The sequence below is a fragment of the Myotis myotis genome, unplaced genomic scaffold (assembly GCF_014108235.1).
Source record: "Myotis myotis isolate mMyoMyo1 unplaced genomic scaffold, mMyoMyo1.p scaffold_m19_p_11, whole genome shotgun sequence".
NCBI lineage: Eukaryota > Metazoa > Chordata > Mammalia > Chiroptera > Vespertilionidae > Myotis > Myotis myotis.
This window is the reverse complement of record NW_023416315.1, coordinates 28,904,513-28,930,841: the sequence shown is the minus strand read 5'-3', so window position 1 is coordinate 28,930,841 and position 26,329 is coordinate 28,904,513. Positions and strand designations below refer to the sequence as shown.

At 38.8% G+C, this 26,329-nt stretch overlaps 1 protein-coding gene across 4 annotated transcripts in view; it reads right to left on the bottom strand.

The window, feature by feature from the left end:
• The window catches only part of CRPPA (CDP-L-ribitol pyrophosphorylase A), a 166,778-nt gene extending 140,995 nt beyond the window's left edge, over window positions 1–25,783 (bottom strand). Inside the window, exons 1-3 of one of the 4 annotated variants that reach the window (XM_036328007.1) lie at window positions 25,333–25,783; window positions 12,900–13,176; window positions 4,955–5,104 (exon numbers count right to left, since the gene is read on the bottom strand). In XM_036328007.1, coding sequence (XP_036183900.1) covers window positions 4,955–5,104; window positions 12,900–13,176; window positions 25,333–25,553 — 648 coding nt within the window. In that variant the 5' untranslated portion in view covers window positions 25,554–25,783. The remainder of the gene's footprint in view (window positions 1–4,954; window positions 5,105–12,899; window positions 13,177–25,332) is intronic. The other 3 variants (XM_036328008.1, XM_036328009.1, XM_036328006.1) reach the window with 3 other exon arrangements.
• Between the last annotated feature and the right edge of the window lie 546 nt (window positions 25,784–26,329).

Here is a 26,329-nt window from a genome sequence, read left to right as displayed (position 1 = left end):
AGCTGGCAGCCTGTCACTGGAATGCCAAGAAACCAAGGCTGGCAGGCATGGAGCTGCAGTTCAGGACTGGCAAATGGGCAAACCTCCACCGTGTCAGCAGGCAGAAGCCAGCAGGCAGAGAATGGCAGGCCAGAACTGGCATCACACACCTGCTAAAGAGTGAAGGGCACTCAGTGCCACAGATACATGCCCGTGGCAGCTGTGGCAGCAGGAATAAAATCAGGAGGAAAGCCCCTTCTCTTGGCAGTGCCCCTGGAGCATCCTCTACTGATGAAGCTTAAAACCTCTTGGCAAAGGAAAGATGTCCAATGGGTGCAGCAAGGCATAGTGAATAGTGGATTTAGAGCCGAGAACCACACTGTATAAATGTGGACCTTACCCAGTGTGACTCCTTTCCTTGAACAGTTAATCCCTTCTGATTTTTTTCCCTATTTTTGGTCACTCTTTACTGCCATCATACAAATGCAAATATATACTATACATATATACATCTCATATCTCTCTCTGTATACCTGTCTCAGTCTCGCTCAATAGAGACAGATAGGTATCGGTTTATAATTTTTATAACTGGAAAGTTGGCTGTTCAAGCTATTCTGTCATTACTAGGAGCCAGAGCCCTGGATAATGATTTGACATAGAATCTAGAAAATACAGTAAGTCCTCACTTAATGTTGTCATAGTTCTTGGAACTGTGGCAAAACAATGTATAATGAAACCAATTTTACCAGAGGCCAGATATTTTCAGCCTTTTTCATCTAATGGCACACATAAATGAATTATTAAAATTCTGTGGCATACCAAAACATATATTTTTGTTGATCTGACAAAAAAATAGGTATAATTTTGATTCATTCACACAGGATGCGGTTGTTGTGTAGGCTGCTGTCATTTTTTTTTTAATTTACAATATAAGGGAAAAGAGGTCAGTGCCCCTAACTAAATTGCATCTTTTAAGAATTCTTGCAGCATACCAGTTGAAAATCATTGCCATGGGATAATTGATATAAAAAAGAATTAAGTTCCACAGCATCACATCAATGCTGTAACAAAATGATGTTGAATGAAATGATGTTATTTGAGGACCTGCTGTGCTGTAAGCAGGGAACTAGTACCTCTATTTTATGTTTCAGACTACCTACTGTGAGGTTTATGAAGTGCATGTCCACCTTGGCATTCAGTGGTGCATATAAATTTCACTAACAGTAAGTCTTTGTCCAAAATACTCTCAGTGAAAAAACTGATTTCCACTAGTCCTAAAAAAAATTTAGAAAAAATTTGGTTTATTCAAAAGCATATGAAAATATCTCTTTAACTGACCAGATAATGCTAAATTCCATCTCTAGATCATATTCTGAAATAGCAAACTCTTGCTCAGAATATCAATGCCCACAAATAATAATGGCCATAAAATAATGACAAACTTTGAAATCTCGTGTAGGGAAATGATTAAATTTTTATTTGTTAAAGGTCCATAATGTTTAGTACATGTTGAAAGGCACGTAGTTAGAAGGGTTGGATCCCAGAGAAAGATTTCAGATCTCATTATTCTCTACAAGAAAGGTGGTTCCTAAACATGCCAGCTTTAATATTAGTATTTAATAACTTTTATGTCATTATATTTGATTTTTTCAATATTTTAGGCAACAGACCAATAAAAGTAAACCCTGCCAGCAAAATTTTGCTTCTGGTTCTTTCGGCAATACTTTGTACAACACCCAAAATGATGGTAAAAAAAACAACAACAGTCAGAGTGGTTTGTACATGTTAGTGGACATAGTATGGACACAACTCTCTGGATGAATTAGATGATGTATCAGCCTGGGGAGCAGGGCCACTGTACACAGTTGTGTCACTGGAGAAGTGAAGACTGGAAAGGCAAGTTGAAGGATCAGAGTAGACATCCTTGACTAGTCAACCTGACTAGGTAAGCACATCCAGCCATTAAAAGGAGACCTTCAGGGGAAAGCCACGAGAACAGTTATTTCTGTGTAGCTACTGTCTCGGCCAAGTATCCAGTAATAAACTGGAGCTAGTGATAATGGTCCTAGTATTCAGGAACATGAGATGGCAAGGACAGGCTGCAACCCACCAGGCATTCCTGTGACAGTAAAAAGAAAAGAGAAATGGATTCTGCTTACTTCAGCCTTCCAAATTTCAGATGTACGGCTCTTTTGGACAATCTAACCAAGAGAAATAGTTCCCGATTTAACCAAACTGACACAGCGACACCTACCACAGATGAATAGCACATAATTCAGATATACACAGAAAAACTTTCATTATCTCATCTGCTTAACACAACAGACAGTTTGCAAAAAAGGTAAAAATAAAGTTATATAAACTTTAAAATTCATATTCCTTCATGATAAGGTATATCCTCAAAGTATCTCACTATACTCTGCCCATCATTCTGCAATTTTTCTAAAGTAAAAGAGTATCAAATAAGAGTTGAAGTTCTTAGCTCTGCCCAGGAAATCCATTTTGTTTTGGCCATGAACTGCTAAAGCTACCACCCAGATGCTACTGCATATACAAATTAACATAAAAGGTCAAATGACAAAGTGTGATCAACATTTATTTTATCATCTGATTCTGGATGAACCCATACCTCGTGGGATTTCCTTTAGCATTCAAGTGAACCGGAAAGGTTTTCATTTTGAACCTATTTCTTTGATCTAAATAATGGCATCTCTTTGCTAGGCACACAGAGACCATGTGACCATGGAATTGCTTGGTAATTGACAGCTCTGTCATCCTGGGAGGAGGATGAATTAGAACTGCCTGGGTACTAGTGTCTGTCAGCATTTGCCTCATACAAAGCCTAGAAACTGATGGTCACTTATGTATGTCTTCAGTGTCCATCTGTGTAACTTCTCAACGTCCTTGTAGCTCCTGCCCTCTCCTGACTGCCCTCCAGAAGTCAGTACCTAGTTTGACATGCAAAGTCCTACAGTAAAAAAAAAATCAAGAGGAGATAAATACTATGTCGCTCAGTTCATTTCTGTTTATTTTTTAAAAGCAGATTTTCTTGCCAAAGTCTGTAACAAAGAGATCGGGGTTTTAGAACATAAAACAAAAAGCCCTTGACAACTCCAAGAGGCCCTCCTGTCCATGACAGAATAAGTGTTTCCATTGTATGCCTCTTCCCACACATTCCATTCCCCACCTTGAACTTTCCCACCAGAAAAGCACAAACACAGAAGAGATTTCCAGTAATCTACCAGACTGAAAAAAATGTTTCCCAGGATCTTTATTTTCCATTCAATAACATGAACTCGGGACAAACCACTAGAAGAAAGTAACAACCCTATTGTTTTTGCTATCCTCTTCACAGTCTGATTCTGTATCCTCTGTTTGCCTCATCATTTGTCTTCTCTTGTTCTTACAGACACTTACCATTGCAAGGCTCCGAGTCTAGTAGTATAATCAGATATTTTATAAATGGCTTCCCAAGTAATTAATTATAATTTTGATGCTGGGCAGAAAAAAAACAGGGCACTGACCTAACCTAGACTGGGGAGGGGACCAAAGGGCAGGAAAGTGAACACTTACCTAATATCTAAGGAATATGTAACAAGATAAGAAGGGAGTCAAGTTCCAGAAAGGAGGAAACTTTTATTGGAGCTCCAGCTGCATCAGGGCTTAATTCTCCAGAAAAAAACTGCTAAAAATGATACTTTAATGTGAGGATTGTGAAATAATATTCAAATTTTTATCTAAGCTATAGCTATCATATCTTAATAACAAATTATTTCATTAATTTAAAGAAATATGGCAGATATAGTCTAGCCCAGCAATATTTAGGCTATAAAATAGAATATTTGGATAAAAAAGCCAAAGAAATTTATAGTAGCATAATATTTATAGAATTAATGATGAAATACAGGCAAATTCCTATGCTTCATATTCAATATTTTAAGAAAACAATATAAACCATGGCTGACTATTCATATCATTAAGATGGATTCTAATTTACATAATCTCATTTTAAAACAGTAACAGGTAGTCAAGATTGAGTGATAATTTAATGTATGTGTGTGATTAACTACCCTCTATCAAAAATACGTGGTATTTTTCTATTATAAATGTCAATATTCATATTACTATTATCTGATTGTCTAACATTGACCAAGCACTGGGTTAGTCTCTCTAACTTATATTTCATTGGGAAGTTTTGGACAAGAATAATACCTGCTACTCAATAACTGTATGGCAGTAAAATTTACATAGGTACAAAAATGTTTCCAAAACATGAAAAACAAAGGTAATCTATTATAATCGCAACATGAATAAAAAGGGTAGGTTTTCAAAGAACTTACCCTTTAAAATGTAATTAACAAAATGTCTACACAGCTGTGCAGCAAATTTATCACAAAAAGCCTGAGATTGCTGTCCTTAGAAACACCTGCTAACTAGGTGGGCCCTCAGCCAGCACACGGGAAACTGGTTCTTGGACTATTCCCAGTGAAGAGTTAACTGATAAGGGTGACTCTCTGTGCCCAGAGTGTTTGCATAAACAGTATGGTTTATGTTAAACACCTGCTTTCCTCTGAGAATCTGGATTTTATTTTTATGTGGTAGGCAGGATGTCTACATGACCAATCCCAACAAATACCTTGGACACCAAGTCTACAAAGGGCTTCCCTAGAGAGAAACAACATACACATGTTCATTTTTTTTGCTGGGGAGGGGGGTGGGAGGATAGGTGGTGTTTGTGCTACCCTTCAGTGGAGGGAGAGAATATAAGGAATCCTGCACATGGATTCTTCCAGAATCTGCCTATGTCTCTTTCTCACAGGATCCAGCTGTGCATCCTCACTACTTCACTGTAATCAACTTAAGCCATGAGTACAACTATAGACTGAGACCCACAAGTTCTAGAAAATCTCCAAATATAGAGGTGGTCTTAGGGACCCGCAACACAGAAGCTTTCTAAAAAAGCCAGAATTCTTACCTGCTGATATGCTGCATAGATCACATCATATAGAAAAGCCTGTGGCATTTCACTTGCTCTGTGTCTGGCACGTTCCAGGGAGTGGTCTAAGCAACCATCGGCAGATGGACTGATGACGGTGGATACAAGAGGGCGAATTGCTCCTGCTGCCTAAATAACAAACAGAGGCAAACAAGGCATTGTTTCACCTAGAAAATATTTTGAAGTCAAATTCTAAACTCTGTATCTTATTTTTGAAAGCAGATGTTATTCATATGTTCAACAAACTACCTCAAGAAAATATCTGAACAAATATTCATTTGGTTCATAAATCAAATCATGTCACACCAAGAACCAATTTCATAATATTTCAGTTCCATATATAAGAGGTAGAAAATTTTCTTCATCATAGGTTTAAAATCCTTTTTATACAGGCCATTGAAGTCAAATACTAAAAATGGATGCAATGATATAATTGGGTATTCCCTAAAGATGGAAGAAAGAGAAACACTATATGAAAGAACTGAAATGAATTATACATGAATTACTAATTAGTATGCTTTCAAAAGATTTAACTTACACATTAGAAAATTAAGGAAACAGACATATTCCCTAAGATCCCCAAAATGACACTCAACAACCCACGTAACAATGAATTTATGTTTTGCTCTAATTCCTGTGAAAAACAGTTCTCTTCAAACATAGCATTAGTGGAATGCTCCCTCAGGCAAAATATCCATTAATATCAATTGCTCTGATAAAAGCTCTGTTTCATTAATAGAGGTATCTAAATTTTATTAAAAAACACACCTTCATATCTGACAATTTTTGCCTTTAGCTTTACTACAGTGTCTTTGTAAAATAGACTTAGAGGTCATTACCAAACAGCTGTCTTGGAGAAGTAGCCTTAAAATACAGTTCCTATGGTAGGCAATTAAACCAAACCTCCTTATATTGTATCCAAAATATCCTATCTTTCACGTAATTGCTACAGGGGGATTACAGCACAAATACAACACATTTGGCCTGAAGACCAACATCTGAGCAAGAAAGACAGTCTATGAACTAGTTTACAAATGCCAAGAGATTGGCTAAAAATCAAAGCTAATGTGTGAGCCATGTAGACAGTTTACAAACTGTGTCACCATTTCCAGTGACGCATGTAAAAATTTGGACCCGCGGCATAAAAATGAGGAGACCAGCCAAGGGTGACAGGGAGGAAGTGATGTCCAAGTAGGTGAAAGGTAAGTAAGGTAAGTAAGGAACAAGCCCAACTGGTCAAACCTATCAGTAGGGGTTAGAAGACAAGACAGGAAAGAAACACATGTGCACACGTGTATATACATACACTGCTTTTTAAGAAAAAAATTAAATTTCCATTGCAAGTACTTATAGCTAATTTTATGCCAGGCCACGAAATAAAAATTTACTTAAAAGAGAACATGGGACATTCAAGTGTCAACATGAGAAGCTCCACAGATTCTCCCCCAAGCAAATTATAAATAGTGAAAATTATTCAGAAAACAAAACATGGAAAAGCCATTGAAAATTGTCCTAAGGGCATTCAGCAAATTAGGAAACTTTATTCAAAAAAATCTTCTAAATCTTGGGGAGAGTAAAGAGAGCCTGTGGTGCTCAAGTCATATCCATTTCTTCTCTTATTGTACACCCAGTTTAGTATGGCTGAAGTTCCTCTTAGAATAGGTATGGCCAACAGATGGGGCTCCCTCTCCCCCTAGATCCCAATGGGAGAAGCAGAGTGCTAACATTTCCCATCTTACTCAGCTCCATGTCTCCCACAGAAGCTAAATAACAGGCAAGTGTTGCCAAGAGGTTAAAGACACCCACGTATAGGGTAAGGATCTGCTCCGGAAATGATAGGCAGAGAATACTGGGGCCTGGATGTCTCTTGCCCCAGATCACACATAATGCAGAGGTTCTATACCAGAAGAGGTAAAAAGAAATTCTGGGAGTCTCCTAATGCCCCCATGCAGCACCCTGCTCATGAAGTAGGGGTATAGTCTGAAAGAAACAGTCATCATGCCCACCCACATCTCCAAAGTAGTGATGCAGTGACTGTTCACAAGGCAAGAGACAGGCTCAAAGAGCAGAGGGCTATGAAGCTTTCGCCCAAGGGAAATCACTTTATTTGGAAGTTTAAGCCCAAGGACACTCCCAAATGAAATGAGATTGTCATGATATGTAATTAAGAGGAGGCCAGTAGATACAGGAGACCAAAAGGCTAAACTGCAGGCCGGCTCGTTAACCAGAGAACACCAGGGAAAGAGACAACAAGAGCCTCCCTGGGATAAGAACACACCTCCAACACTGTTCTCAAATACCAGCCCTGCCAAGGGGCCAGAACTTAATGGATCAGGCTGTAGAGCAATTTATGCTCAGAGCACTGTCCTCTGCCCGCCCCCCCAAAAAAGAGTAATGTGTTGGCAATAAATGAAGCTTCTCAATTAGGGGTGATGTCAACAGTGGCAGTCAGTATAACAGAGATCAGGGAAGACACTCAAAGAGAACCCTGCAAAGATCACATGCCCAAGACGGTACCCTCTGAAAAGTGACACCAGAGACTTCACCCTGTAGAGGAAAAGACTTCACTAGAATAGACCAGCAAAGTTGCAAACAAATAAGCAAACAACAGCTCCTAGGGATGTGGGAAGAAGAGGATCCATATCTAAAACTTAAAAAATACATGATTCAAAATAGCCAGCTTTTCAAAATATTGAGATGCAATGAAACAGAAATTTTTTTCTTTTCTATAGTTATTGCTATACATAAAGCAGTGATCATGAATGAACTATAGCTGCAGATTCACATGCATACGGTTCCCAAAATATGTTGTACAAAAAAAAGCTGTCAAGATATATGCAAAACATAAGATTTAGAATATCATACAAATATATGTTAATTATATGTCAATTATACCTCAAAAATATATATAAAAACAAATCATACAAACATAACAAATGTTCTTTAGGGATACATGTACAAAACTGAAGAAAAAAGCAAGAGAGCAATAAAAACAAAGTTCAAGGTAGTGTTACCCGTTTGGGAGGAGTAAATAAGATCAGGGCAAGGACACAGTTTCAAACTGACTACTAAAGTTTGATTCATTATACCAAGTGACAGATCTGAAGGTGTCCAAAGTTTTCTGTATGTTTTCAGTATTTTTTAAAAGAAAATTTCTAAAATGTGTATTTATGGACTCTCATTTTTTATTATTAAATACTAACTTCTTGAGACCAGAAATCATACATATTTGAGATGTCATGGCAGAATGGGTGAATTCCGAGTTACTAAGTTCTTACCTATGGAATCCAAACTATCATTTAGAAAGTAGTACAATATGAAGACAATCGAAAACACAGGCAATTACCAGCTTCCAGGGTCTTACTAAACAAAAGGCCCAGAAAAAGGGCCACAAGTGAAAATAACTCCTTTGTTGACCTTTCTTTTCTCTGACTACTATTCCAGCTATCTGGTATAAACAGTATAGAAGAAAGATGCTAATGCTAATAGACATGTATTCTATATCTAGTTCCCTAGTAAGGGACATTTGTTCAGAAATAAACATGCAATGAATCCTCAGTTATATGATTTTTTCTGAAATTCAAAGCATCAAATTATGACACAAGTTTGGACAAAGATGGTTGCCTCCCAAATGCAGCGATCTGGGAAGCCTGAAGTATGATTCCCAAGTGATCAAATACACTGTCTCCTTGGGAATTAGTATAATAAGCCTGAATGGAAGCTTAACAGCTCAGCACCACAGTGATTACTTGACTCTCAGGCTAATCTATCAAAGTATTTCCACATGTCAATGCATGGAAATCAGCATAGATATAAATCATACAATGTGGAAATAATGAACCCCACCTCTACTGTTCACCTTTTAAAGAAAATTGAACAATGCTAATCACCCATCCACACAGCAGGTGCTAACAGGCATTACTCCTCAGGCATCTGCATTCAAGCTAATTACGACAATGTATATCAGAAATCCTCCAACCTTGTAACTACAATTTCAGTTAGCTGATTTGTCTTTATTGAAACACTACTTAATAAATATTTACAGAATAAGATCTTCAAAGCTAATCATTAGCAATTATAAGATTTTGGATATTTTCTAATAGAATACTTCCCACCTCCTTTTTGACAAAGTAAAAGAATCTATTATTTATTCAATATAGAAAATAGGTATTTTAGAAAAACCTCTGTCCAAGTTACTATATCACTGCAAAATACCCATAAAATTAAATACATAGCAGAAAGGAATAAGGAGTTCTCCTTTTATATACTACTGAATTTTAATTCTTGGAAGCTAAGCTAGTAACATTTACCTTAAATCTAATATGACCAGGTATGTCACACTTGGATATGTATGTAATAAGCTTTATTTCATTTTAATCCCTACATATACTCATCTTGCCTTGATCTACCCCTTCTCCAACTTCATTTTAAGTAATTCATTGAACAGATATATAGAGGTTGGTAATTTCAAGTAATGCAGTAAAACAAAAGCTTTTTCACACAGTATCTTCTCCAGCATCAGAAACAAATCAAGTTTCACTCATTCCATGGCATTTAAATCTTTATCAAAGTAGGTCTAAAATTTACCACTAAATCAGAACTCACTGCCTACTCACAAATAAAAGTGATTCATTACAGCTAGGACTTAAATCAACACCAAAGTGTCTCTCCAATAGATAATGACACAAGATCCAATGACCCAGGGGAGCTCATTACCTGAACCCCACCCAGGACTAAACTCTGCCCTTCAGTGCACTTTCTCATGATAAAAACCATCCAACAGAGTTCAGAACAAGTGACCGTTAGCCTTGGTCACCTCATCCCAATGTCAAATGTCCACCAAGTAATTTTCCATCTCTATTTTAGAACATGCCCAGAATATACTGCACAAAGTTGTAAAATTGAGTGGTGGGAAAGTACATTCTTCGTGATGCACACATATGAAACTTAATAGAATTTCCAAAGTGCTATCAATCATTGATAAATACAGTCATGCTGCAATATCCAAACAGATCACATACAAACATACCCACACACCACATGTCAATGTTTCTGGTTATAATATGCAATTCAGTTTCTCTTTAGAAGATGACTCAAAAGACTTTCTAAGTAAAAACTAGTTAATGTTTAATGAAGAAATGCATATTCTTCCTATACGAGAAAGGAGGTCTACATAAACCTTTGATTTTAAGCCCTCTGTAAGATTCTACCACTACTAAACTTCTTTAACTGTTCAAGAAACAAAATATCCAGAGCCATTTTTAAACTGACATCATACCCAATTGCTCACTAAATTACAGAGACAACTATTTACCTTAAGAAAAGTAATAAAGTGGTGATCACAATCTATGTTAAGTCAAGACGTTATGCTGTATACCTTAAACTTATTTAGTGCTGTATGTTCATTATACATCAATAAAAGGGGGGGGGGAGAAGGACAAAATCATGTGTAATATTATGGTTAATTATGCTCTAACCCTGTAACTTTATTATCCACCATATAACTGGTGTAGAGGCTGGGGATGTAAATAGGGATACTGCTAACCATCCTACAGTGCAGGACAGCCCCCACAACAAAGAGTTATGTTACCCAAAATGTTAGTCATGCCAAGCTTGAGAGACCCTCATCAGTGTTCAATTATAGAAAGAAATCACATCAATATTCAAATATAGAAAGAAATTACAGTGTGGAGCCTGCTATCAGATGCAAAAATCCCTCGTTTTAAATATTAGAAAGCAACCCAGCCGAAACCGGTTTGGCTCAGTGGATAGAGCGTCGGCCTGCGGACTGAGGGGTCCCAGGTTCGATTCCGGTCGGGGGCATGTACCTGGGCTGCGGGCACATCCCCAGTGGGAGATGTGCAGGAGGCGGCTGATCGATGTTTCTCTCCCATCGATGTTTCTAACTCTCTGTCTCTCTCCCTTCCTCTCCGTAAAAAAATCAATAAAATATATTTAAAAAAAAAAAAAGAAAAGAAAGCAACCCAATTCAAGGGGACCTGGTCTTATGAGAATTCAGTAAAATGTACCATAAACCAGTGCTCAAAAGGTCCTAGGCAATTAGAACTCTTAGGTAAATACAATATCCATGGGTAGGTCTGCAAAGTTGTGGCAAGCAAGATAGTGTCTAAACTGTAACATAACAAAACCTTGGAGAGATGTTGGGATGGGGAGACCAGGAGCACAGGGATTTCAGGAGAAGACATGTTGAGGCCTACTGTCAGAGAAAGGGAGGAAAAGTAAAAGCACACAAAATACATGTCTTTTCATAGTTTGCCAACTTCCAAAAGCTGGATAAAAGCCAGGAAACAATTATATCCTATGTTTTCAAAGTATTGGGAGTTAAAAGCTGAAGCCTTAGAATTTGTATACCCAGACAAACTATCATCAAGAGTAAGGATGAACAAGCACTAAAAGAATTTCACTGCTGGTCCTACTGAGGTCCTGTCAAATCTGTGGGACCCAGGAATGGTGCATACACAATGAAGAGAGCAAAATTGTGTCCTTGTGATACTTTTGAGTTCCTGTATGCAGGCAACTCTAATGTTAGCCTTAATATTGGACATCTTAGTCCCTTGAGGTAATTAATACATCTACATTAATTTGTCTTGTTTTGTCCAAAATGTAATATAAGTTAAAAAAATCATAGTTATCTTTAGCATGTATACCACCTTAGGGGCTGTCATACTGTGTAGCTTGCTTAGAAAATGATTTATCTAAATAGGACCTTTGGTAGAGCTTGAAAATTTGGGGCTAAGAAAAGAAGAAAATCTTTTCTTCAGAGTCTATAGAACACAATTTATGAGAACAAAGGACAAGGAATTCATGGAAAAGAAATTGTAAAGTGTCTTTGACTAAACAGTCACACTCTTTTCTTGCCTTAGATAGTATATTTGATTCAGGCCAATATTTTGCAATTTATTGGCCCGTGGTTATAAAAGATGCCAATTCTTCCCACAAACATAAGAACTTCAATTACTAGGATAAGTTTCTATTAATTGAATTTGTTTTTTTATGATTAGAACAATATGAGGGTTGGCAGGAAGTAGTACCTGGATTTTCTGAAGCTATTGGATCACTATCCTAACCATTTCAAGGACATTTAGAATATATACACACACATTCATCATACATATTGGAATTTTGACTGACTTCTTAGACATTTTCCCTACTCTGATGACATTATTACTACATTCTTCTCCAAATAGCTCATATTACATTATGAGGATAAATGACTATAGCAAAGATAAATTCCAGAACAATCTCACAATCTACAAAATTCCTAAAACAAATTACCCTAACCTCTTCAGATCATCATGCCCATTTTAATAATTTCACATTTAAATATCCTAATATATAAAAAGCCAGGAGCCATTATGACATAAATGACTGGACGGACGACCGAACAGCAGGATGCCTTTTGGAGGGAGCTCCCTCCTGGCCCTGGCCGGGGCGAAGCGGAACTCTAGGTCTCTCACGATTGGGGGCATGGCTGGCCTTCAAACCAGACCCTGACAGGAGGGAGGAGGAAGCCCCATTCCTCGCATAATCAGCCATTGGTCAGCTTGCTTTCAGCGGCCTGCCAGCCAGGAATCCCATTCCCCTATACCCCGGACCCTGACAGGAGGGAGGGAGCCTCTTGGCTTTTTCACAAATGATTGGTAACCTCCTGTCTTTTTCACAAATGACTGTTTGCATCAGTGTTGTTTTTACATCATGTTTTTGTTGTTTTTATATCATATCTTTGTTGTTTTGTTACATCAACAACAACAAAGATATGATATAACTTCCTCTAATTAATTCCCTTTTAATGTGCATGAATTCCTTGCACCGGGCCACTAGTAATTCCATCAAAACTCAGCAAATGAACCACTCTATATAGTGTTTGCCTCTTTTATCCATTCACATAAGTATAAATACTTACCCCATGTTCCTTAGCAGCTGTGGCCACTTTAAGGAGAATATCTTCCTCCACAAAAGGTCTCACAGCATCATGGATAATCACTACTTCTGGCTTCGAGAGCTTGGAGTCTGGCTGATCCTCAGCCAGAGCTTTTAGTCCATTGAATATTGACCTGTGGCGGGTCACTCCAGCTTCAACCAGTGAGATGCGCTTATGCTGGTACTTCTGAATAATACCCTTCATTGCTTCCATGTTCTCTCTAGTTACTGACACAACAATGTCCTTTATCCAACATACTCTAAAAGGAAAGTACATACACATTTTATATAGATTGATTTGGATGCAACAACTAAAGTTAAGCTAATAATAGAAAATTAATTCTAGTAAGTACTAGTATATCTTCATAGAAAGATTAAGAACTGAAAGTTAATCAGTTTTATGAATTTTTATCAAGTTTAGTAAAGAGATTAAAAAATAAAACATCAGTGACTATGTCACACTATATAGAAACAGATATAAACAAAGTATTTCACAATATATAGTGCGAAATTATCTATAGAGTGAAAATAGATAGATATGATATATAGATATATAGTATAGATTTCTGTCTTAAAAGTTAAATTTAAATAATTACAATATCAATCAGTAGAGAAAAAAGAATGTAACAAGAATATGCTTTTAAACTGATTTTCTCCAAATAATTTTTTTCCTCATAGAATAGGAACCCTTCAAAGCACTTTTAAATTCCAAAAGCTCTGTCTCTTTCTTCTAGAAAGTTTACTGAACTGACAACAAAGCTGGATAACTAACTCAAACTTTGCCGACATCAGGGTGAAATACTGTAGCTTAAATGGGGAAACTATAATAATTAAATTAATATAAATATAAATCCAGCTTGAATAAAATGGGAAAAACTCATAATTTAGTAAAATATAAAATTGAAAAAAGAAATTAATCTGTTGAGTTAGATATAAAATATAAAACTTTTTTTTTTCCTGTTGTAAAACATTTTCTTAAAAGAGAGCCACTGACACACATTGAGTGATGGCTGTGTTAAAGAAGTTTGGCAGACTTCTCTTGAACACCAGTGCTAACAGTGGTGTTCCACAGCCCAGGAAAATGCCCTCTGAACCATGACATCAACTCTGAATGAAGTCCACTTTAAAATTTAATGGAATCCTAAGTCTATGAGATTCTATATGTTTAAGTCAAACATAGTTTTAAAGAGATGGAAGAGGGGTCTTAAAAGTACTAAGTAGTGAAATTAACTCTCCACTTCATTGAAAAAAAATGAATGAACAACATTGGGTTGCTTTATTCAATAATTATCAATCTCCTACTGTCTGTTATTGAACAAATCCTTTGCATAACCCAAAACTCCATTCTGCCTGGGGCTACAAGAATACTACACTGATGAACAGAACCAAGAGCTACTCAACAGGCACGCTGTCTTTTCATTTTAAGTCCATTCCCTTAACAAATATTTACTGAGCACCAAATAAATTATCAGCATTGAGTATACAATGGAAATAGTCACTGCCTTCACAGAGCTTACAGATGAAACACATAAGAACACTAATAAACAATTGCAAGTTGTGACCAAGTGCTATGAAAGAGCAGTCCAGGCTCCAGGACTGTGTGCAAGTAGAATATTTAACCAGCAGAGAAAAGTTCAAGATGATGCCCCTTTAAGAAGCGTTTGCTCTACCATCCAAGCTGAGAGTGGCAGGAAAACAAGCAATGGGGTTTGGAGGGAGGGAGAGAGGGCTGGTGTAAGCAGAGGCCACTGCAAGGTCCTGAAAAGCTGGGAAGAAACGGAGTTCTATGAGCAAGCGGGGGGGAAAGAGCTTGATGTGGATGGAGGCCCAGGAAAGCACAGGGCTGGGGAGGCCAGGCGGACCTCCCAGGCAAAGGTAGGGGTTTAAGTCTTTAATCCTAAAAGTATTAGGAACCCATAGGAAAGCTTAATTCATAAGACATTCATGCAATAAATAAACTAACTAACTTATTTCCACCAATGTTCTAGACACTGTTCTATGACATGATGGTAGAATAAAGGCCCCCGAAAGATGTCCATCCCCTAGCTCCCAAAACCTGTGACTATGTAACCTTACACACCAAAGTAATGATGCAGATGTATGAAGGGTCTTGAGATGGAAAGTTCATCCTCGACTATCTTGGTGGGTGCAATATACTCATGAGTCCTTATACGTGAAAGAGAGAGGACGACCAAAGAAGGAGGTGTGATAACAGAGTGATTCAGGACCACAAGTAGAATCTTGAAAATTCCAAATAAATGGATTATCCCTAGAGCATCCAGAAGAAACATAGCACTGTCAGTATCTTTATTTTAGCCCACTGGGAATGATGTGGGGTTTCTGACCTCCAGAAGTGTAAGATAAACTTCTATTGCTTGAAGCCACTAGGTTCATGGAAATTTTTTACAGAAGCAATAGGAAACTAATTTAACAGCATAAATTTTACTCTGACTGCAAGGTGAAAAATAGATTTAGTAGACAGAGAAAGAATGCAGATAGACCAGGTAGGAGACTACTGCTAAAGTCTGGGCAAGACAATGATGATAGTCTGGCTACCAGATGGAGCTTCTAGATGGGAATTAAGAGGTAAATTAGAGGTAATCTACATTAGCCAATAACATTAGCAATATAATTATCATATAATGTAAATAATAATAGTTAACATAAATTAAGCACTATATCCTAACCATTAGTAATATTCTAACTCTCATGTAATCCTCACAACAGTATACTGTCTCTCATAATCTGGGAAACAAATCAGAAAGATACCTGATACCTAATTTTCCTACACTACCATCTTATGCCAAAAATAAAATGCTTTGATAAAAAATATGTTTTTATCATTTTTCATCAAGATAATACAACATGCCATCCTTTAGAATGTAGGTTCCATGATAGCAGGAACAATCTGTTTTGTTCATTGCTTTACACTTTATACCTAGGTACAGTGATGGCGAACCTTTTGAGCTCGGCGTGTCAGCATTTTGAAAAACCCTAACTTAACTCTGGTGCCGTGTCACCTATAGAATTTTTTTGATATTTGCAACCATAGTAAGACAAAGATTTATATTTTTGATATTTATTTTATATATTTAAATGCCATTTAACAAAGAAAAATCAACCAAAAAAATGAGTTCGCGTGTCACCTCTGACATGCGTGTCATAGGTTGGCCATCACTGACCTAGGAGGAATTCAATTATTTGTTGAATGAATAAATGACTTTAGTCTGTCTCATCTACCAGGAGCAGTGCAACATCTTACAACATTGCATAGTTTCAAAGATTATGAGAATACAGGAAGTTCTCTTCATTAACCTGGTTAGCTATAAAAATCAAGAATAAAAACAGCCTTCCCTGTGCAATGTGGTTTTGTGGATTGTTTTGTTTTGAGATGTTTTACTCTACTCTAATTCCTAGATTCTAAATCTCCTAGAGGGCCAAATTACTTACATATGTAAATCATTTGAGGGAATTAACTCACAGAATACCAAAGAATAAAATATATGGCAATCTGTGCAGGCAATAAAAGGAATTTTGGAATAAGCTAAGTATGGGTGCTCTTTGTTTTTTAGCCCATCCATCCTCCACTCCTTTTATTGCAAATTTAACAATTGCTACAACTTACACTATACTGATATGGTTTAGAGTTATACTATACTTAACAAAGCCCTTGGCAAATAACAGTGACAGTTCGTCAGTGTTCCCAAAATCTGGGGTTTCCCAAGATTCTGTCTGCATTGGCACAGCTCTCCCATAATGCATTACACCAACCTCTCTGCTGGTCTCCTTCTCATTTTATCTCAACAAAAACCATTCTCACCAGTTCTAGGTGGTTTTCTTCAAGTGCAAACCTGAGGCCTACCCCTGCAGGCTCTTGAGCAGGGCCCTTCAATTCCTGACCTCAGCCTACTTCTCCCTGCACCACTTGATCTCTCCATATCCCTCTTACTCTACTGACCACATTCTCCCACACCCATGACTTTGCTTGTGCTGCTTCCTTTGCCTCTCAACACTATCCCCTGACCCTGTCCCTGTCCCTCCCCTACCCCCACCCACTCTAGGGTGAGTCCTACTCTCTTCAGCTGTCAGTTTGGATATGGCCTCCTTCAGAAAGATGTCCCTGTGATTCTGGGTGAAGCATTGCTTCCAGAGGGCTCTTATCAAGCTAGGGAGTCTTATCAAGCATCATACTGTATTCTTTTCTATATCCTTGCTAACTCATAGAAAGAAAAGACTACACCCCAGGGCCTGGCACCTACTAAACTTTCAGTAATATTAATAGTAGAAACAGCAACTATGATGTACTGATTGCCTTATTTATTAATACAACATCACACTAAGCTTATTTTTAAGATAGAGAAATTATAAAAGCATGCCCAACTAAATCAGTGGGCAGGATTGTTTCATAAGGCAAGAGCTTAACTTGTACCCTGTTATTCATTTTTGTTGCTTTTCATATTATAGTCTACCAGAAAAATAGGTTAAAAGCAACTTTTAAAGACATAATATTGCTGTTTTTTATCAAAAATTAATTTGAATTAAATGTTAATATATGGAACAATTAAGAGGGAGAAAGATGATGGGACATTGCTTGACATAGTCATTCAAATATCTGTTCAATGAATTAATGAATGAACTCCCAAAGGTAAATCCCAATTTTACCAGAATGTCTTAAAATAGCTATAAAATAATCATCTATGGTCCATCAGACAGAAAGCAAACTAGATGGATGTAAATAATTACCAACAGATAAACTCCTGGCTTTAGGTTATTTCACACAATTGTATGAAGTTCTAAAATAGAAAAGTGTTTTAAACCAGTGCTTCTCAAACTGCAGATTTCAGGACCCACTAGTGTGCTATAAAATCAGTTTAGTAAGATTAGACTAATATTTCTGAGTAAATGAACTAGAAGTTAATGGAAAAATTAGAATGTATAGCAAATAGTAAAGATAGGTTGTTTTCATGAAATTCTTTCCAATGTGAGAGTGTGTATAATAATTATGTGTTTGTCATTGAGTCATGAATCAAAGTGTAATTCTTATAACAGGTCACAATAAAAAAAGTTTGAAAAACACCATTTTAGACCATTCTTGGAGATAATGGGCTTATTATGCTGTTTTGTTCAGCAACCCAAGCATATCCCCAGAACTTGCAAGCCTTTATAAATACTGTTTGTGTTTCTGAGGATTTATTCACATTCTTTCCTAGTTATAGAATTAAGAGCCTTTCACAGTATTAAAATTTAATAATGTAGAATCATGAAACGGAGAAAGAACCTAAGTACCTCACACAGTGCCTACTGCACAAATATTTGCTGAATAAATGGATCTGGTTGACCTCCTTAGCTGAAGGCAAGTCCACACTGAACCCCCTGTGTCTGGGTTTTATCAAGATCTCCTGAGTATTTCCTTCCTAGCACATTCCATGGGAAAACTACAAACCTAACCACAAGCTCCATTACACCTACAGATATTTTCGGAAAAAAATATAATATCTCAGATGTTATTTTCTCCTAGAATAAGATATTTAGAGAAGCACTCTGCTCAGATAGTTTAAGAAGATCAGCTGAAAATAGATGATTTAAACAAATGTTTGTAAAAAGAAACAGATGGAAAATTGGGCCCTGTTAACACCTCTAAAGTACTGTCTTGAGGCCAAAAAGTTTGGCCCCTAGGGACAGTGGCAGCTCTGACTCGTTGCCATGACAGTCTTCTAAATTGTACTGTGGCCCTAATTTATGGATTTCCATTTCTCTGAACCCATCCTGATATTTTAGAAGCAAAATGTTGAATCTGTTTAAAAGGGCTGGCTTCTGATTGCCTTCACCAGTCACGTCTCCGTACTACTGCCCATGAAGGCTTCTAGCGGTCAAGCCGAGTCCACCAGTCCTGATCTTATCTTTAGTGTTGAAGGAGCCTTATGAGAGCCACTGGGAACTTAACACAAATCTCTAATCATCTGATCTCTACAAAATGTAGTCTTTTTGTATTTTTTTTGTACAAAATATAGACCCATTCCTTCCTCTGACTCAGACCTGACCCTTTTATTAATGAAGCATTAAGACAAAATTTTTTCAAGTCAAATTCATATATCTGAGCAATCAATCAACTAAAAGCTTCCTAAATGCCTTTCTATTTCTGAATCCCTTATCCAATTAATCACTAAAACCTGTCAATTCCTGTCTAAATATTTCTCCTGGCTTCCCTACTCCATTCCTACTTTCAGCTTAATTCAAGCAATCAACATTGCTCATTTGGATTAACATTTATGTACTTATTTCTGTTCTATCTTGTTCTAACAGAATTTGCAGTGGTTTCAGAAATATCGGAGAGAACATTTTTTTTTTTAAAGTGCACAGAAAGCAAAAATGAAAGACAAGGAGAAAACATAAAATCATATAATCCATAAATTAATAGACTGAAAGACATACCATGGAGTCTTAAACACTTAGTAAAATTGGGCTCTCATTGATTTTCAAAGTGGTAAGAAAGCAACCCAATCTCAATCACAAAATAGAATTTCCATAACAAACACATATAAATGGATAAGACATTTTTTTTTTTCAAATTCATCTGGAGTTACCAAATTCAAGAAGACTAACTCATATTAACCAAACTAATGAAGGATTGAAACATGAATTAGAATACCAAGGTTTTAATATAAAATGATATGCATTACTTTCACAGGGTCTGGAATGCTTTTTATTAGTGGGATAGCACATTTTCCTCCTACAGAAGATTTGTATGGGAAGCCAATTTATAATAAGGTTTTGATGAGCATGGGACCCTATCAAGGAGCAAGTTATCTTAAGCAGTGTCCCCTCCTAAGAGAACTGGAGAAACTTCAAGAGCTATGGGGAAGGCTATGCCAGATATTGTTCAAACCTATTGTCAGAAGAATTATAACCCCACCCAGCCCACTGCCACTGCCAAAAAATCTCAATAAGCCAAAATGTGCATCTTTAACTTGCTTTTGTTGTGGTTGCCATTTTAATCTGTTTAGCTAGTCCAGGTTGTCTAGCTCTCCTTAATGATGCTTTCTTTCCTTAGATATTTAAAGCCAAAAATTAGATTACTGGCAGAAATTTTTACTTCCTCCTTTAGATCTGAAAAGACTTTTTTTTAAAGTAAAATTTAGATGTATGAGTCTCTCAGTTGTGAGCCAATTTTACAATTTAACTGTCAGAGCTTTATGTCCCTGCCAATAATACCACTTTCCCATGATTTCTTTTCTTAGAGCAACATTTCCTTTTAGAAACTCAAGTCATAAAGTAATAATTATATAAGAGATTAATACCCTTGATCTCAGTTCCTTGTTAGTAAAATGAGAAAAATCAAAGTTCTCTTCAAGTTATATAATCTGTGGTTCAATAATTTATATTGCAATTCCTTCTAAAAAGCCAAAATGAAATTTTCAAACTCCTAAAAACTTTAATTAACTTCTGAAAAGCCCTTCTTTCTAGTACAACCTAAAAATTAGTTGTTATTCTTGATTCTTTTAATCATACCCATAATGTACAGATCTGAACGACCAGTTTCATAAGATTAATATAGAACATATATGAACATATATACATACACATTTCTACATGTCTATATATATGTACATAATGGATAATTATAATAAATGTACCTCAACGCAACTGATTTAGACATATATTTGTCCAGATAGAACCTTTAGCCAAATACATCAGTTTGTAAGGGTTCAGAGATTCTTTTGAATCTCATTTAATCTGATAAACTGGTATCTAAGAAATGACACACAGGTAGAACTTGGCTAATCTAGAAAAATGTGTATTTTTCCAATTTCACCAGCAGGAAAACACAAAACAAACAAAAACAATATGAAGACCCAGTTGATTCAAAAGATAGATTTTTCTCTCAATATTTCTTCCAACTTCTAAATTATATATGAACAGGTTTTTTATATGTAACACTAGAGGCCTAGTGCATGAAATCCATGCACAGGTAGGGTTTCTAGGCCTGGCCGGTGATCAGGGACAATTGGGGCCTTCCAGCTGCCGGCTGGGGCCTTCCTTCATTCTGCACCACCCCCTGGTGGTCAGTGCACATCATAGCGAGCGAATGAACTCCTGGTCTCCCGGTCAAACTCCCTAGGGCAGGGGTGGGCAACCCCTGGCATGCGTGCCAAACATGGCATGCCAGTAACTTTTACTGGCACACGAAACCCTCTCTTATAATCTTCCATTTACAATTTCTGTGACGATTTAAATGACTTAAATGTTAAATTACAAGGAACTGGCAAGACACGATGTTATATTTGGTTACATAAAGGCTTTTGGAAAGAAACTGGAAGTCTTTAAGAGGGATGTGGATGGTGAGAGATTTAGATATTTCTCAAACCTCAAGAGGCACATCAAAGACCTCCCAAAAGATAACAGAACAGACTGTCAAAGCCTTCAAAAGCTGTTTTTAAATATCATCGAGTCCACTATTGAGCAGTTCTTCTCAAGATTTGCAAAATTCAGAGAACTGGAAGAGACAGCAAAATTCCTGAGGTTTCCAGACAGCATGAAACTGGAGGAACTAAACTTACAAATGTTTTCATGGATAGACTTTGAAATGTAGTTAATTGAATTTCAGAGTAGCTCAATTTGGAAGCAGAAATTTATTGACCTTAGAGTTGACTTGGAAAACATTGAAAAAAAGCGATTAGAGATAGGAGTACCAGAGAGAAGTGTCGAAAACAAACTATTGAGGACTTGGAATGCCATTCCAGAAAATTTTTTCTGTTTAAAAAACTTTGCAACACATTATTCTCCATGTTTTCATCCACATACGCTTGTGAATCTTTGTTCTCAGTGATGAATTTTGTTAAGTCTCATAGTAGGAGTAGCCTGATGGATGAAAGTAGTAGCTCGTGCATATCTCTGAAGGTCATGAAATATAAACCTGATGTAAAACCTCTGTCATCAGTGATGCAGCAGTAAAAGTCCCACTGATAATATCAAACGGAGTCATAAAGTTTTCTGTCGGACTATCAGTGTACATGTATACATTAAAAAATAAATGTATTTTTCATCATAATATACTGTGTTTTTGTCACTCAAATGAATTTTATTATTTCTTCAAGGTTCTTCACATACATACACCTTAAGAGATATCAAATAGGTGTAACATGTTCTCAAAAAATTAGGGCTGGCACGCAGAAGAATTTTGAGTCAGAGATTTTGCTGGTTTTGGCATGCACTCACAAAAAGGTTGCCCACCTCTGCCCTAGGGGATACTTTGCATATTAGCCTTTATATATATATATATAGAAGATATTGTTATGTATATCTCTAATATATGTATCTTTAATTCCTGAACCATTTAAAGGTTCTATGACCAATCAACTTGCTTCTTCATGGATGTTCCAGCTGAGGGCTTCAATTTCCACTTTCTTGGGTCTGTTAAATCTGATTTGTTAACATTCCTTTATCACCTTTCTTTCTTCTAGAGTTTTATCTTTTATCTGCTCTACTTCCTCTTGCATTCACTAAAAATGGCTATATATTTTTAGTCCCTTTGAGTGGGTAAATGAAGGAATGGAAATTAACAGGTGTAAATGGCATTGCTAAAAAGCAATACTGTTCATGTTTCTTCACATTTTCCTACCCCAATTCAGAAATTTGGGGTCAAACTTTGAGGGTGCCCTCCTTCTCAATCCTAAACCCTAAAGAATTTGTTGGTTCAAAATTCAAAAAAAAAAGAAATCAACTCATAAGGGTTCTTTTTCAAAAAGTATTCCTTAATTTCTTTAATTTCTTAGTCAAGAAAGAACTAAGTAATAAAGATTACTCATAAAAACATCTCAACCTTCTATAGAGAGATGGCAAAGCTTGAGCAAGGAAAATCCTAACTATGAAAGGCAAACTCTGGGCATCATATACTCACAACTCTTAAAGAGCAAGGAGAGCTGAAACCTTCTTAATAGCACCTGGATGGCTGACAATGATGACACCCAATTACATGTCCTTTAATACAGAACATTGAGAGCTGTGCTACACTTTAAATAAGTAGTAAGCATGCATAATTTCTCCAAAGAGGAAAAACTAAGAGACATTCTACGCTTCCATTTCCTTTCCTTATTTGAACTTGCAAAATTTATCTCAGGGGATGAAATAGCCTAGGCCTTTTAGCACCAGGCTGTAGGGAAAACTATCAGCTATGTATGGATCCCAACTTTTACCAAGAAAATGGCTTCCATTTGGCAAATAGCTTAGAAGCACCAATACATACACTCCTGTAATGCAAGGTTTGCAAGGATTTCCTGAAGCATACCCCAAATATAATATTCCATAGTTTTTCATGCATTGTAATAGTGAGAAAAATGAGCCCTGATATATTTCAAAGGGAGGTTTTGATTAGTTACCATTAGGATTTATGACTGCTGTTATCAATTAAATAAAAACGGAAAACAAATATTGCCTTATTTTCCATAAACAAGGCCTTCCAAGAACATTATTTTACTTTAAAAGTTGGTTTTATTTTATTTGTATTTTTTTAGTACGTATCTCAGGCTGCCTCTAAGTTAAGATGCAAACCTGCAAACCACTACATAAGTTTTCCTAGAAAAAAAGTTAAATGTCAAAATACACTCCCTTATATCTAATTACTAAATAGACAAAAATCCTGCTGGCCAAGATCCATTCTGTTCCATAAGATTACCTGTATAAATGAGCTACTGTCACAATGTCTATCACACCAGAATATTGTAGGTGCCTGGTCCATACAATGGTTTCAAAGAACCCACCCTCAACTACTAAGAGAAATGGAACACCACAGAAGGAAGAGAGGAAGCACCTGGAACTGTTTCAATGTTTTTATGAGTTTCAGATATAACCACAGGGCAGATTACATGAATCAAGGGTGATTAGGGCTCTTTACAATTCCACTTTCCAAATGACAATATTAAAAAAGTAAAATAACAATATGCAAAGCAACTTGGGGCCCCTGGCTTCTTCCGTGTGTGAAAGCATTGTGGGGAGAGGGGCGGGCGGGTGCTACTATCCTTTGAGTAGAATCTCACTAACTTCCTTTTCCTTAAAGCTGCCAGAAAAGGCTATGCTAAAAGATGCCATCTATCTTTAATTCAAACATCTCACATCAATCCAAGGTTTAAAATACTATCGTAGCTCCCCACTAGCTTCAAGAAGCTTAAACACCTCAACAACACGAACGTGGACCTTTGCAATCCCCGTGTTCCCCCCTCCAGTCTCACCCCATGCTCCCTCACATTCATCACCCAATGCTGAAAACAAGGCTAATAAAATGGCATACCCCTTTTCATCTCCTTAGCTCCACACTACAGCTCCTCTAATCCTCTTCATCCCATCCCTCTCTCTCCTTCATTTCCCCAACTAGCTAATCAGCCCATCTTCCTAATAAAATAAGGCATGTGCTGGCCTCCAAGTAGAACCCTTAAATCTGTTTCAACCATTAAAATACTAAAAAATCAGCCCAGTGTGGCTCAGCGTGGACCTATGAACCAGGCGGTCATGGTTCAATTCCCGGACAGGGCACATGCCCAGGTTGCAGGCTGATCCCCAGTGAGGGGCTTGCAGGAGGCAGCCCATTGTTGTTGATTCTCTCTCATCACTGATGTTTTTGTCTCCCTCTCCCTCCCTCTTAAAAAAGGCTTGGATTGCCCTAACCGGTTTGGCTCAGTGGATAGAGCGTCGGCCTGCGGACTCAAGGGTTACAGGTTCGATTCAGGTCAAGGGCATGTACCTTGGTTGCGGGCACATCCCCAGTAGGGGGTGTGCAGAGGCAGCTATGGATGTTTCTCTCTCATCGATGTTTCTAACTCTCTATCCCTCACCCTTCCTCTGTAAAAAATCAATAAAGTATATTTTTTTTTAAAAAAAAAGGCTTGGATTAAATTCTCAGTCCACCTTCAACACCTAGTAATCAGCAGTGTATCTTCTATGAATCGCTCAGTTGGCCTTGGTGAATGCATGGGTAGAATGAATGCGCAGAGGCCCGCGCGCATGCGCCACAGGGAGAAAGCCTAGGCATGGGAAGGCGAGAACGTGCGAGGCTGTAGGGGGGACAAGAGGCCTCCTGGCCCAGCTGCTCCTCCTGGGGCCACAGGTGGAACTAACGACCGTTCGCCCCACCCCATGCACCCTCAGCCCAGCTTCGCGTCGAGCAGGCTTTCCCCGCCGCTCGAAGGCCTGGCCCCGGGCCCCGCTGTCACAGGGCAGAGCTGGCCGTCTCTGAAGTGCGGGCGGGAATGGCGCCCAGGCTCCAGGGACTGCGCCCGGGCAGTGGGCCCTCGGCCGCCGGGAGAAGGCGCCCGCGCGAGGGCAGCCGCGGGGAAGGCGGCGGGCGGGCCCGGGCGGAGGGCGGGGGCGGGGGCGGCGGGAGCGGGGCGGGCGGCCGGGCCGGGCGCGCCGGCGGCGTGGGTTACCTCTCCAGGGCCTGCAGGGTGTAGCTGATGAGCGGCCGCTCCAGGACCGGGCAGAACTGCTTCGGGGTGGGGACGCCCATCCTCTCCCCGCTCCCGCCCGCCGGCAGCACGGCCGCCACCGCCAGCGAGGCCGCCGGGGCCGCCGGGGCCGCGCCGCACCCGCCGCGCACGCGAGGCCCCGGCTCCGCGGGCCCGGAAGCGCCCAGAGGCCCGGGCTCCATGGCGGCGGGTCCCGCTCGCTCCCGACCGAACCGCCTGGGGCTGCGGAGGCCGCCGGGCGGGGTCGCGAGGTGCCGGGCGGACTCGCGCAGGGGTGCAGGGCGCGCAGGCAGACGGCGCCCCCGGAGCTGAGCGCCGGGCAGGCGCGGTTCCCCGGGGAGCGGCGCGGCCGCGGACCTTCCCTCTCCGCCGGCCGGAGGCCTCTGCGCCGCGCCCAGCGCCCCCGGCGGGCCTGAGTGTCCCAGCGCACAGCTTCCCCTCGGGCCGCCCGGCGGGAGCCGCGGGTGCCAGGGTTAGCCCCCAGCTACCTCACTTAAAGTGTGCGAGTCTGTGGAGGTCTGGCCTCCCTCTGATCCCTTGAAGATTTGAAAGAACGTGGACTCAAGTCACAGGCTGGGACAGAGATGTGCCTCTCGGTGATCTGCTGATCTGACTTTCATTAAACTACGGTCCAGACAGGTAGATGGAGAAATGCTTGGGTTAAGGAGGCATCAGTAACCCAATCTGCAAATTGAAGCCGCCGATGTCCCTCCCTTAGAGATCAGGGTTAACAAATGGGCAAATAGGGTTTGAGAGGTTTTTAAAGATCCCCAGGTTCCAATAAGCAGGTACATTTTGGAACCACAGAGCAAGGCCTTAATACGAATCACTGCTGAACGTTCCACGCACATGGCCTCATTGAGTCTCTGGGAGGGCCCAACTGCTCCTGCGTCCCTTTTACAGAGGAGGAAACAAGGCATAATGTTGAAGTGCCGTGTGTAAGGTTGCACGCCTAGTG